The sequence below is a fragment of the Crocuta crocuta genome, unplaced genomic scaffold (genome assembly GCF_008692635.1).
Source record: "Crocuta crocuta isolate KB4526 unplaced genomic scaffold, BGI_CrCroc_1.0 scaffold170, whole genome shotgun sequence".
Lineage (NCBI taxonomy): Eukaryota > Metazoa > Chordata > Mammalia > Carnivora > Hyaenidae > Crocuta > Crocuta crocuta.
This window is the reverse complement of record NW_027527853.1, coordinates 1,911,617-1,923,819: the sequence shown is the minus strand read 5'-3', so window position 1 is coordinate 1,923,819 and position 12,203 is coordinate 1,911,617. Positions and strand designations below refer to the sequence as shown.

Genomic DNA, 12,203 nt, shown 5'->3' with positions numbered 1-12,203 from the left:
CACCTCCCCCAAAGGGACCTGCGGTGGCTGCACTCAGGGCCACACAGAACTTGGGCTGCTTGTAGCAGGACAGGGAGGATAGAGGAACAGTCCTGATTCACACCAGTGAAGCATGTGGCTGTTCCCTAGGCAGGGTCACACGTAGCCCTCCTGTCAGGCACTTGAGGAAGGGCAGACATTAGTATTCCCATCTTACAGGTGAGGTTACAGAGTCCTGGGGCAGGAGGGAAATCGCCTAAGGTCATAGCTAATGATGGGGTGGGAGCCAGGGCTTCTGACTCGGGAGGCTATGCCCTTCTCCCTCTGCAGGAGAGTCAGAAGCTGGGGGGCGGGTTGGGGGGACATTGGAAAGTGCCGTGCATTTCAATCCAGACTTCTCTGCTGACGAGCTGTGTGATCTCAAACAAGTTATTAATCTCTCAGATCTCACTTTCTTCATTAGCAATATGGGGCTATGAATAGTGGCTCAGGCTGTGAGGACTGCGTGTGACATGCTTGGCACACAGTGGGCATGAAATAGATCCCTGGCGATGTGTCCTGGCCCTGTTCATGCCATCAGTCTCATGGAAAGCAGCAGAGGTGGCTTTTAGTTATCTTTTGGTTTTTCTCTTTAAATATTTTTGAGACATTTGCTTTGGGGATTTGCAGTATCAGGTACACCTCTCCAGGGCTCACGGGGAGACCCTAGGCCCAGGAGAACCCAGCTTGGGCCTCGAAGTGCTGACAGGGCCTGGCGGACCTTGCAAAGGGTCCTGGGGGTGGGACTTCCTTTGAAATAGATGAAAAGGTGTGGAGAGCAACCTTCCTCTTGTTTATGAGAAGAATATCTGTTATAGATGGTTTTGTCTCTTTGAGATTCAAGCAGCCTGTTGAAATCTCAGGAACCACGTGGAAAGGGCTGGGAAGGGACATTCGGGGTTTCTGGGAGTGCCCCTCTGCCCCTCGGCCTGGCCCTGCTCCCTGGCCTCTTACTGCAGCTGCCCCCACCTCCACACTGCAGGAACGAGCCAGCCTGGGACCGCTGGTGAGCTGCCTGTTCGGGGGAGGCCGGGAGGGAGGCTGCCCCATCAGCGCAGTAATGAGGCTGATTGAGAGCCTGGCCAGTTGGCCGGGGTAGGCTGAGCAGGGCCTGAAGAGCTGGAGGAAAAAGAGACCTCAGGATCTCTAACTCCTTATTATTCTATTGATCCTGTAAAAATGGAAACCTGCACAGCCCCCTTGGGGTTGCCCCGCTGGACGCCTGGGCTTCTGAGATAATGTATGTAAAGCGCTTAGCACAGTTCCTGGCACATGGAAGGCACCTGATAAATAGGGCATCTATTCTCATTATGATTGCTCCTGTGAGTGCTGGAGAAGAGCCACCAGACGGCTTAGCAGCCACAGCACACGGGCCTGGGTCATTCTGTGCGGGGGGCTGTCCTGTGCATTATAGGACATCTAGCAGCAACCCTGTCCTCTACTCATTAGAACCTGATAGCACCCCTGTCCCATTCGTGACAACCAGGAATGTCCCCAGGCACCATAAATGGCCTGGGGAGAGATTCACCCCCGGCTGAGAACCTGGGTTAGAAGAAAAAGCCGAACAGAGATGAAAATCATCCAGGACCAACTGCCCAAGTTCAGGGCAAGCCCCCTTCCTGCCCAGAGAGCCTGGGTCTCAAGGGAGAGAGCTTGTGGCTGCCTACGGAGGAGGGAGCTTGTGGTAGCCACCTAGACGTAAGGCTCCTGGACACTCCCCTGGGACCATCAAGCATCAGGCAAATGCTGGAACTTTCACACTTGCAGAGGAATCTGGTAAGACCCAGGTACCTCCAGAACAATCTGGACTCCCTCACACCTGTTTCAAGCATCTTATGAAAGCTCCCTGAGAAAGCTCCAAAGTCAAGCTCATCAGGTGGGTGGCACTGTCACCAAGCAGCAACTTTGAAGAATTCTTGGCACCACAATCTATTGACAGCTCAGGGAGGGGGCACAGAGAGGAGTTTGAGGTCATCTTGCCCACCCTCTGCCATTTGTCCTGCGGCGAGGGGGAGCAGCTGTTGGGAGCCCTGTAGCCTTAGCCTCCCCCATCCCTTTATTCCCCACTGCAGCCTTAGCCTGAACTTAAACCTGAAAAGATCAGGTTTTCCAGGAGTCAACTGGAAAAACACCGCCAATGCAGGAATGAAGTCCACCTTCCAGAGCCTTCATTGACCTGCTCTTGCCCACCTTGGGAAGCTGCTGTCCCTCCTCTGCCCATGATGCTCTCTGCTCCGGGCACTAGAAGCCCAGACTGGAGTCTGTCATTTTCCCTCAGGTGCTACCTTCATTGTGGCTCTCCTGCCCCCAGCCTCTGCAGAGCTACGAGCCTCTTCTCAGCCTGGTGGGAGGCGGAGGCAGGGCTGTATCCCCAGGACATGCCAGCGCCACTCACAGTGCTGGCTGGCGGCGGGGGAAGGAAGGGAAGGTCCCTTACCCGAAATCGGACCTTCCCATGGGCGCTCATCTGCAGGTAGAGCCGGTGGGGGCCATTCCAGTTGCCGTAAACGATGTCCACTTTGCCATCACGGTTGAAGTCGGCCAGGGCCACGCCTCGTCCGTGCTGGTGGGGGTCGTCCACACCTGGGGAGGAAAGACAGGAGCCCTCAGGGCAGCGCCCCCTGCAGGCTCCACAAACATCTTTCTGGAGCCCCTTGGAGAAAGGTGGAGGGTGACCCTTGTGCTGACCCTGACCTCCTGGAGCCGATGGGGGGCCGCGATAGCCAGCCCAGAATTTCTCCACAGGGGCAGGAGGCGGGACATGTGTGGTTGCAAAGAGGACCAGACTTGTCTTCAGCGGCATCTGCCCAGCAAGCGCCCGGTTTTCACTCAGTTTTGGGTAGTGTGGGTACGGGAAAGAGACCTGGAAATCCTGGAGGACTAAAGTCCTCCCCAGCCATCCGACACTGCCACTGGGGTACACGGTAACTTGGTCATTACTCTTGTGCTTAAATTTCTCAGTGGCTCCCCAGCACTGTTGGGTCAGGTTCAAATTTCTGCCTGGGAGCACAAGGCCCCTGCCCACCTTATCTGGTCTTTATCTGGTACCCCTGGCCCCCTAACTCATAGGCTTTTGCTACCTGGGTTCCTGTCATTCCTCAAATGAGCCCTGTTCTTTCCGGCTTCTGGACCTTTGCTCAAGCTTGTCTCTGCTCCTGGAATGTCTTCCCCTGGCTCTTGGTTACCTGGCTCCTTGTTTTTCTTCAGCATTCAGCTACAATGTCACCTCCTCAGGAAGCCTTCCCTGACTGCTCCCATGAAAACAGCTCCTCCCCAACTACTTCGTTTTCTGCCCTGACAGCCTCTCATTCTTTCCCTCCACTGTGCCGATCATAGGTGCAGTTATGTTCCTTTGCAGTTTATTTGCTTAGCGTCGGCTTTCCCCACTAGACCTCACACCCCATGAGGTCAGGGACTGTTTTCTTTTTCACCTGTGTTCACACAGCATCTATCTTTGTGCTTGTGGTGATCCGGTAGTTTTCAGTAAATACTTACTGAATGAACGAAGAGACATAAATAATTTGACAGAAGGCAACTAGGGACAGTGGTGACAGCGGAGGAAATACCACACCATGACAGAGAAACCCACAGCATGCCTTGTGAGCTCTGGGAAGAGAAGCCTGTGTGTTCAGTGTGACCTGTGTGTGCTGTCCCCACATCAGCCAGGGCCCATGGAGCTGATCCTGGGGGAGGACATGGGGTGGTTTTGCCCAGAGGGGCAATCGGACCTCCTGGCTGCGCAAGGCAGATACGTGCCCTCAGGCCGAGCATGGAGCTGAGAGGTGCTGGATGCTGGCTCTAAACACCCATGCTGACTCTCTCAGAGGACGAACCCGCAGTTGGCCACCAGGCCCTCCCAGAGGGTGGGCGACAGGACAGCGTGACGGAGGGGGAATCACAGGATCCAGGGTACAGGGGGCTCTCGCCAGCTGCAGCCAGAGCCCCTGGGGCCGGGAGCCGGGAGAAGATAGGGCCGGGGCCCCCTGAGAACCGTGGAGGCTGGGGGCTGGGGAACCGTGGAGGGAAGGATCTGGACAATGGTGGGGAGAAGAGGCAGTGAGGCCTAGGCTTTGCAAAGGAGCAGGGGCAGCCCCTCCTCTAGGATTAATACCCCATTAGTTCTCTACACAACTCCCCAGCCCTAGTGTCGGTGGCCTTCCGTGCTGGCCCATTTCTCTCCTATCTACGAGGCACCTTGACAAGGAGCTGGTTCCCTTTCACGGGAATAATCGGTGCCAGGCTGCATTTCACAGCAGCATCTGTTTGGGTGATGAATGCCCTCTTGACATGTCTTGTTAAACCCCTGCAATCATTCTGACTTTCAATTACGGGCCTAGCACCTTTCCTCTCTCCTCCCGCCAGATACCTTCTCCCGCTCCAACTTGTTCACTCACCTCTGCTCCCATCTCTTTAACACCTTATCAAATCCTCTAGGCTCCCTCCACCACCACCTCCCCTTCATTTTATGATTTTTCAGCAATGAGAAAATTTGCTGCCAGAGTATATAGCACTGGGGTGTGTGTGTGTGTGTGCGTGCGTGCGTGTGTGTGTGTGTGTGTGTGTGCATGCACCGGGAGGACGGGCCAGGGCAGCTGCCTCCAAATCTGGCTTTGCCCGGGAAGGAGAAGAGGGCAAGGCAGGAGGGGAGCTGACTGGCTATAAGCGGAGGGGTGGCATTCAAAATGGGAACTCCTGAGCAGAGTGCTGGGGATTAGGTACTTGTACGTGGTGGGGAGTGGATTGGCACTCGCTCAAGGATTTGATGCTGGCTGTCAGCACTAGCTGCAGCTTGTAGGACCTTTGATCTATGTGTCTAGATTCCCGCTCACCTCTTCTTCTGGAGGCTAGAGCTAGCTCATCCCTACGCTGCCCAGAAAGAAGTGAAATCAATCTTTTCATTGGCAAGGTGCGGAGGAAGTGGGTGGGGGGAAGTGGTTGAAGGGCAGACCGATTATATCCACAAACTTTTATGAAGTGTCCATTCTCCCATGCAGCAAGATTTACTGGGTGACCCCTGTGTGCCAAGTGCCGTGTCAAGAATGAACAGTCCAGGGCCCAGTCCTTGCAGACATAGATTATTTTAGCAACATAGAAGCCTGATGGAGAAGTGTATGAAGGGATAGTGTGAATGCAGAGGAGGGAGTGTGAATCTCTGCCTGGTGGTATAGACAGAGGCAGGAAAGGCTTCATAGATAACATCTGAGCTGCGTGAGGAAGGATAAATAGAAGTTCTGCAGATAGAGAAAGGGAGAAGGCACTTCAGGTAGCGAGGACAGCAGGTGCAAAGGCCCTGAGGCAGATGAGGGATGAGTAAAGAGGGAGGAAGGGGAGGAGAGCTGGGAGCCTGAAGTACTATTTTGTGTGGCTTTTGGTCTCCCTCTTATTAGTGCTCTTTGTTTATCCATCCATTTCCCCTGCTAGAATGCCCATGCTGGGGAGTGTACGTGTGTATGGTGGGATGAGGTGGTATTCAGGTCAGCACCCCCAACTCTTCCCACCAGCCTGGCACTTAGCAGGGGCTCAATAATCGGTTATTGGATTGAATTCAGTGGTTAAGGTGAATGTGGGGAGAGGGCCTGGAAAGAGGCAGCTTGGAGGGGAAATTAAGGCTGAGGACTCAAGTAGGACTCAGAGGAATGCAAGCCGATTCTCACGGCTGGAAAATGGATAAGGCCCAGGAGTTCCAGGCTTGCCCTTTCCCCGAGCCTAGGGCATGTGGAACTGAAGAGGACAAGCAATGTTTGCCATGCGGGGGTGGTGGGGGGTGTGGGGGGGCAGGAACGCCTGGAGGCCCCCGCGGGGCTGGGGAGCCAGGGACACAGGGCAGCGGCCGCACTCACCAGCACTGGCAGCAGCATCCACGAAGGTGCCATCACCCTGGTTGTGGAAGAGGAAGTTGGGCCCATTCTCGTTGTCACAGAAGATGTCTGAGGCGCTGCTGCTGAGGATGGGGCCCACGCTGACACCCCGGCCCCCTAGGAGAGGACATTGATCCGCAGTGAGTGGCAGAAGCAAAGCCTTGGGCCCGCGAGGAGGCCTTCAAGAAGCAGCCATGGTGAGAGGCCTCAGAAAAGCTGCTGGGGGTGGGGGGAGTGGGGGATTTCCAACCTTCTGGATGCTTCTCTGAGCCCAGATCTGGGCTCGCCGTCCCATAAACTTGTGTGGAGCATGACAACACTGACGATGAGGCAAGTAAGTGAGGGGCAAGGCAGACAGAGTCACTCTGTGCCAAAGCAACGATTCCGTGACCTACAGGACGCAGAAGCCACCATATCCTTCCTTCCCTTCAGAGGCCAACTTACAACACTCCCTTCGCCCAGATCTCCCCCCAGCATTTTGGTCAAGTCACAGATTTTCCTGACACCCCACCCCCACTGCGAGTCATACATATGCCACTCGAGACACGCGGCGTGCCCCTGTTCTAAGAACATGCAGGAACAAGCTCCAGCTAAAGCTGCAGGGCGTTTCCCCAACTTTGTGCGACGGAGCCAACAGCCTGCATGTACACCGACAGCCACGGGCTGAACGGACGATGGTGCGTCCACACGACGGTTCCGCAGCCACTAAAAAGCCTGTGTAGATCCATATGTATGGACTTGGAGGAGTGCCCGTGGCATATTGTTAAAGGAAAAAGCAATTCGCCAAGTAATGGTATTATGTCATCTTAGTTTTATTTAAAAACAAAAAGGGAAATACGTGATATTTCTGAACGTGTTTATGCAAGCTTGTTCTTGAGTTTGGGGAGAAGCGGGAAAGGCCCTACTCTGAGTTGTTAACCTAGACTACTAGATGGGGTGGGATCTGGGGAGGGAAGGAGAGACGGTAGTTGGCCTTTTTGGGGAATGTCTTTGTATTATCTGGCTTGTTGCAACAGAACTGCTTCTGTAGTTTGAAAGGAAAAAATCCAATAACTACATACTTTTTTTTTTTTTTAAAAGAAGGAAATCAAGCCAGCTCTACATTAGGGTTTGATGTCTCCAAGATCAAGTTTGAGCTATATGTGTCATCAAGTCCAATCTTAAGATATCTTGAACAAACAGCCCCAACTACTGGGTTTCAAATCAAGAGCTGGAAGCCACATCCTTAAACACTGGAAACACTGGGCAGAAAAACAGCCTGACCAGGGCTGGGGCATGGACTCTAATCCCAGCAAGGCCTTTCACAAGTTGTGCTGGGCAATTTATGTTACCCTTTGAGCCTCAGTTTTCTTGTCTGTACAATGTGGGTAGTGTGACCTGCTTTTTCTATTTTAAGAATTTTAAGAGGATCCCGTGAGGTGAGATCCTCACAGGGTCTCTGTGTGAATCCCACCCCCTTGCTACTCAGAGTCAGGTCCGTGGCTCTGCTGCAAGGAGGCCACGTTGTTAGAAATGCAGAGTCCCAGGTCCCTCCCCAGTCAGAACTTGCGTTCTGGCAGGATCCTTGGGTGGTCATGTGCACAGTCAAATTTGAAATGTGCTGCTCTAATGGGCTCTTCAGTACAATAAGAATAGTGTTCAGAGCACTCAGAAGAACATATTATTGTTATTTGTTAAATAAATGCGAGCTCAGGCAGATCTGAGTGATGCTGGGCCAAGCCCCACCCACCTGCCCACCCCGCTCTGGATGGCGAAGAGGTTTCTATAAAGTGACTGCTAATTTGGGATGGAGGTTCTCTTGGTCCCCAGACTCCTCCCGTCCTCGAGAGATGCCCCTGGAGGAAATCATGGGGCCTTTCTCACCTGTGCAATACAGTCTGCCCACCTGTCCTGGTGCTGGGGGCCAGGAGGAGGGGATGGGGCAAAGGCATTACTGCTCTCCTTGCTCTCATGGTTAAGCTCCAAATTAACACATTCTGGGCCCTGTGCCTCCCCTATTCCTCCCAGGTAATCTAATTGCTCTCAAGGAGAGCCCAAGCCTCATGAAAATGGAGTCACTAAATCCACAGCGCTCTCGGGGAACCATCATCCAAGATGTGAAATGTGATTTTCCATTAAGACAGCCTGAGTGTGGGGTGGGAGGCTTTCAGATGCCTTTCCTAAAGCCAGCAGAGAGGCGTGCTGGCTTGCAACCCGGGCACCGCTCTGCCCATTCATGAGGAGCCGAGGAGTGGCTGCTGGCGGCTGCCCCCGCCCTGGTCCTGCCAGATCCCAGCCCGGAACAGGCTTCAGCGAGAAACCCTCCGCCTTTCCCAGGCCTCCGGAAATTCCAGGTAGGGCTCTGGGACTTGTCACCACGCAACTCCATCCGTCCCCCCCACTCTGGTGTCCTCCAATTTCCTCTCTGCCTTTGGCTCTCAAGCTGTGACACATTCTCTTCATTTTCTACAAAGCAGGTTATTTCCCTCTTGGACAGATTTCTAAATCTTTCTAATTAACTAATTGGGTTGGGTTGAAGCCTTGTACCATTTGTAACCTGTAATTATTAGAAAATTGCCATGGTAACCACACTACTAATTAGTGACAATTTATTGCCATGGCAACCAGACCATAACAGAGATGTTACCCACAACTCCTTCTTGGCAAGTTTGCTGCACAGTTGGGGAGAAGGTGAGTCAACAGTCAGGGAGACCGCCTCTTGAGCACAGGCCCCCGCAGCCCCAGGAGGGAGAGCCCAACTGGGGTCTGGGGCAGGGGCGCGGAGTAGCCGCACCCCTTGCTGTGCTCCAGGGGAAACTCTACTCCTGGGTGGGCCACGGAGGTCCTCTTCAAACCAATAAAATCCATCCATTCTAAGGTAGCCTGATACTTCCCCTCCCTGTGTGATCAGTGACAGAGGTTCCTGATTCAGTCTCTTCTAACCAGATGGCCTTCCTCCCCGCTACTCTTCCCCTCTTAAGGTTTAGCACACACCTTTTGTGGCTACACAAGGGGCACTTAGGAACATCTTTATTTTAGCCTTGGAGAATGATGTCCCAACTGGGAGTTACATTCTACTTTACATCAATTAATTCCTTTATATTAGAGGCAGGCATATCCTCCTGGGGACAAGTAGTTTCCCCAGTTGGGGCTGGAGACGCAGCCCTGGTGGTGGGAAAGATTAGGGATCAGGAAGTTTGAGTGTGACCTTGGGCGCCTCACCGAACCTTTCTGGGCGTCTGTTTTCTCACCTGTAATGTGAGACTGATAATAACAACAGTTCCTTCTCCGGGCTGTCATAAATATTAAGTGAGCTGCTTTTCGGAAGGTACTTTGGAAAATGTCAGGCGCCACAGAGTCATTAGCCAGGACAATTTCCCACGTGCTAGGTCAATAAAATCCCCTTATTTCCCCGGCACTTTCAAGCGTCCAAGGCCTCCTCATTCTGTTGCTGGGTGTAGATGCCACTCCCTGCCCAACCCTTCCCGACTTAGGCTCTCACTCTGCCCATCAGGCTGGGTGGGGGAGGGGGAGTTACAGGGGAAATGCCTCCCCACTGCCCTTCTTCCTCCTGCCACATCTGTGAGCCCCCTCTGATTATCTGCCCATGGAGCAGCCTTATTTACCCTCAAGAACTGCACCCCTAAAGCTCTGAACCCCTGAACTCTGGCAATGCAGACTCGAGTCCAATTTGGGTAGAGGCAATCCATTTCTCAGACTGCATCCAGGCCATCCCCAGGAGAGCCTGCTGAAAGGACAGACTGTATCTGGGAGCCGCGGGTGTCAGGGTAATGATGGGAAAGAGGGCTGTGGGGAACAGGGCGTGTGTGCTGCTGACCCACCCCAAACTGTGGGCCAGAGGACCCAGGCATGAGGAGGCGGGCGTTGCCATGCTAAGGAAAAGCCTCCAGGTCCTTGCCTGGCATCTGCACGGGCTCAGGCTGCAGGAACTTGAGCTGTGTGCTCTTGGGGCCTTGGTCTCCCTCCCTGTAAACTGGAGGCCGGGGGGGTGGGGAGGGAGGAGATCTCCAAGGCTCTTTCCCATTCTCCCAGGGCATCCTCTAGGTTGGAGCTCAGGACAAGCATGGCTGGGAGTGGATTCTCAGGCCACATGGAGCCCATACCACGGCGGTTTGTGAGGCCCCTTGGCCAAGGGATTTGGACCTGTGGGATTTATCTGCTGAGACCTCAACAGAAATACGATTCTTAGGATTCTTGTGGATGCCAAGGCCTGCATGCTGCCAAGAACATCCAAGAAATTATAAAAGAGTAGCAAAGATGCTGGAAAACATAAGGGTGGAGGAATGGGCTGTGTGTGTGTGTGTGTGTGTGTGTGTGTGTGTGTGAAGGGGGTGTGAGGATAGTGCAGGATGGTAACAGGGTCTTTCATCCTAAATTTCCTGAAAATTCGAACACAGAATAATACAGCGTTGGTGCCGGTAATGATGCGAGACGGACAGAGGCCAGGTGGGGTTCTGAGTGCGTGGAGGGCAGGGTGTTAGATACGGACATGCCCACTCCTCCCTCAGTCCATGCCTGCAGGGCATGGAGGGGAGTGGGAATGTGCAGGGGCCCGAAGAAGCAGGTAAAGGGCAGAGAGGGGCAGGTAAAGGGGCAGGAACAGCTCCTCCAGCTCCCTGCTGCCAGTCCTGTGCATGAGACATTCTACAGCATCATCTCACCCGACCGTTTTCCAGGTGGGGAAACGTGGGCCCCAGAAGTGCAATCACAGCCAGCAGGCAGTGGGTCACAGTTCAAACCCACAGCAGAGTGACCCCAGAGCCTGTGCTCCCCCACAGCGCGCTCTCAAACATTTCTACAGAAGTTTCCTCCAGGCAGAAGAGGGATCCCGGCTCCCCGTAAGGCCCAGAGTGGTCAGCCACAGGCTTGACCTTTAAAACCTTATTTTCACAGTGGAAAAGATCGTATTTGTATCATATGACATATTTGTGTTTGTTCTGAAAGAAAAATGATGTCCCCTCTTGTCAATCATCCAGTAGAGCGACACGCCGTGTGTTCTGGGGCAGGCCTGGGACGGGCCTCCCGGAGGGTCCTGGGCCCTGGTGCAGGAGCCTGTCACTCCAGCCCTGCCTGTCAGGTCTGGCTGTGCTCCCGCTGCAAGGCAGTGCCCCCCACCCCCGGCAGCCCGGGGGGCTCCGTGGCCCCCACTCTGCTGCCCACGGTCACCTCTCTGCGGTCGGCTGCTGGGGAACCGCCAGAGGCCTCAGCTGGGCTTTAGGCATCTCCTTCTCCTCCAATAACGACTTCCTATAAATCAGATCTGCCCCGCGCTTTGTTCTACACTGCTTCCAGCCAACAGCAAAAATCCCCACCCCACATCATAAATCCACCTTCATTTTCTTTCCAAATTTCTTGTAAGGATTCTTTAATCACCACCTTGCAGCCCAGGCAGATGCTCCCTCAGAGGGTGAGGCCGAAATGCAGAACTCCTGGGGAGGGAGGAGAAGCTGGCAGGGGTGGGGGGCAGAGTTAAGAGGGAAGACAAGTGGATTCCAGGAGGGATGGGCATGAAGTAGCCATGGGCCGGAGGGCAGGCTGCGCTGGGGGCCAGGCCGAAGCACAAGGAGAATGCCTCCAGGGCAGGGGCGGGGCAGGCTTGCTCTGTGCTGCCCCCTGTGCCTTGCAGGGCGCTCCCTGCACCTGGGAGGTGCCCAGCAGAGGGCCCTGGTGTCCCTTTGGGCACCTCAGAGGGGGGTCTAGGCTCTGAGGGTCCTGTGCCTGCCATGTCCTCTGTTTGCCAACCTTCATTCTCACACCCCCGCTGCAGGTGAGAAAGCTGAGGTCCAGACACATTATTAACAAGCTGCTGATAGCTGCCTGGACAGGAGATGCGGCGGAGGCAGGATGGGTACCCGGCACTGTGATGCCAGAGCCTGTCTTCTTAGCAGCGCTGTGAGACAGTAGTTCACACTGCTAGTTCAAGGTGCTCAGAGAGGCTGGGGATGTGTTCAAGGTCACTCAGGGCTGCAGGGGCCCGTGCAGACCTCTTGGTCCTCACTTCCGCCCTCCTTGGGTTCCATTCCAGGCCCTCTGCCACAAGGACGACTAATTCTCAGGATTCCTCTCACCGTCCAGGCTCCAAGGGGCTGCCGGCATCTGGGAAAGTTGGGGCTGGGGATTCTCCTTGAACTAGGAGCTATGGGGGAGTGGGCTTCCCTCCCCTCAACTCGGCACCAGCCCCTCTTCGGCCAGCAGCCCTCAAGTCCCCGGAGAATGGGCATGGTGGCCACTAGATGGCACTGTGACCTAGCAGAGTGGCCGCCGCCAGTGGAATTGCTCAGGTCTGGAGAGTAGGCCTTCCCTCCCCCCCACCCTAGAGAGCTGTTC

The 12,203-nt window shown here is 54.5% G+C and overlaps 1 protein-coding gene across 2 annotated transcripts in view; it reads right to left on the bottom strand.

The window, feature by feature from the left end:
• The window catches only part of CRTAC1 (cartilage acidic protein 1), a 120,762-nt gene that overhangs the window by 18,873 nt on the left and 89,686 nt on the right, over positions 1–12,203 (bottom strand). For both annotated transcript variants that reach the window (XM_077778951.1, XM_077778946.1), the window contains exons 5-6: positions 5,859–5,993; positions 2,456–2,601 (exon numbers count right to left, since the gene is read on the bottom strand). In XM_077778951.1, coding sequence (XP_077635077.1) covers positions 2,456–2,601; positions 5,859–5,993 — 281 coding nt within the window. The remainder of the gene's footprint in view (positions 1–2,455; positions 2,602–5,858; positions 5,994–12,203) is intronic.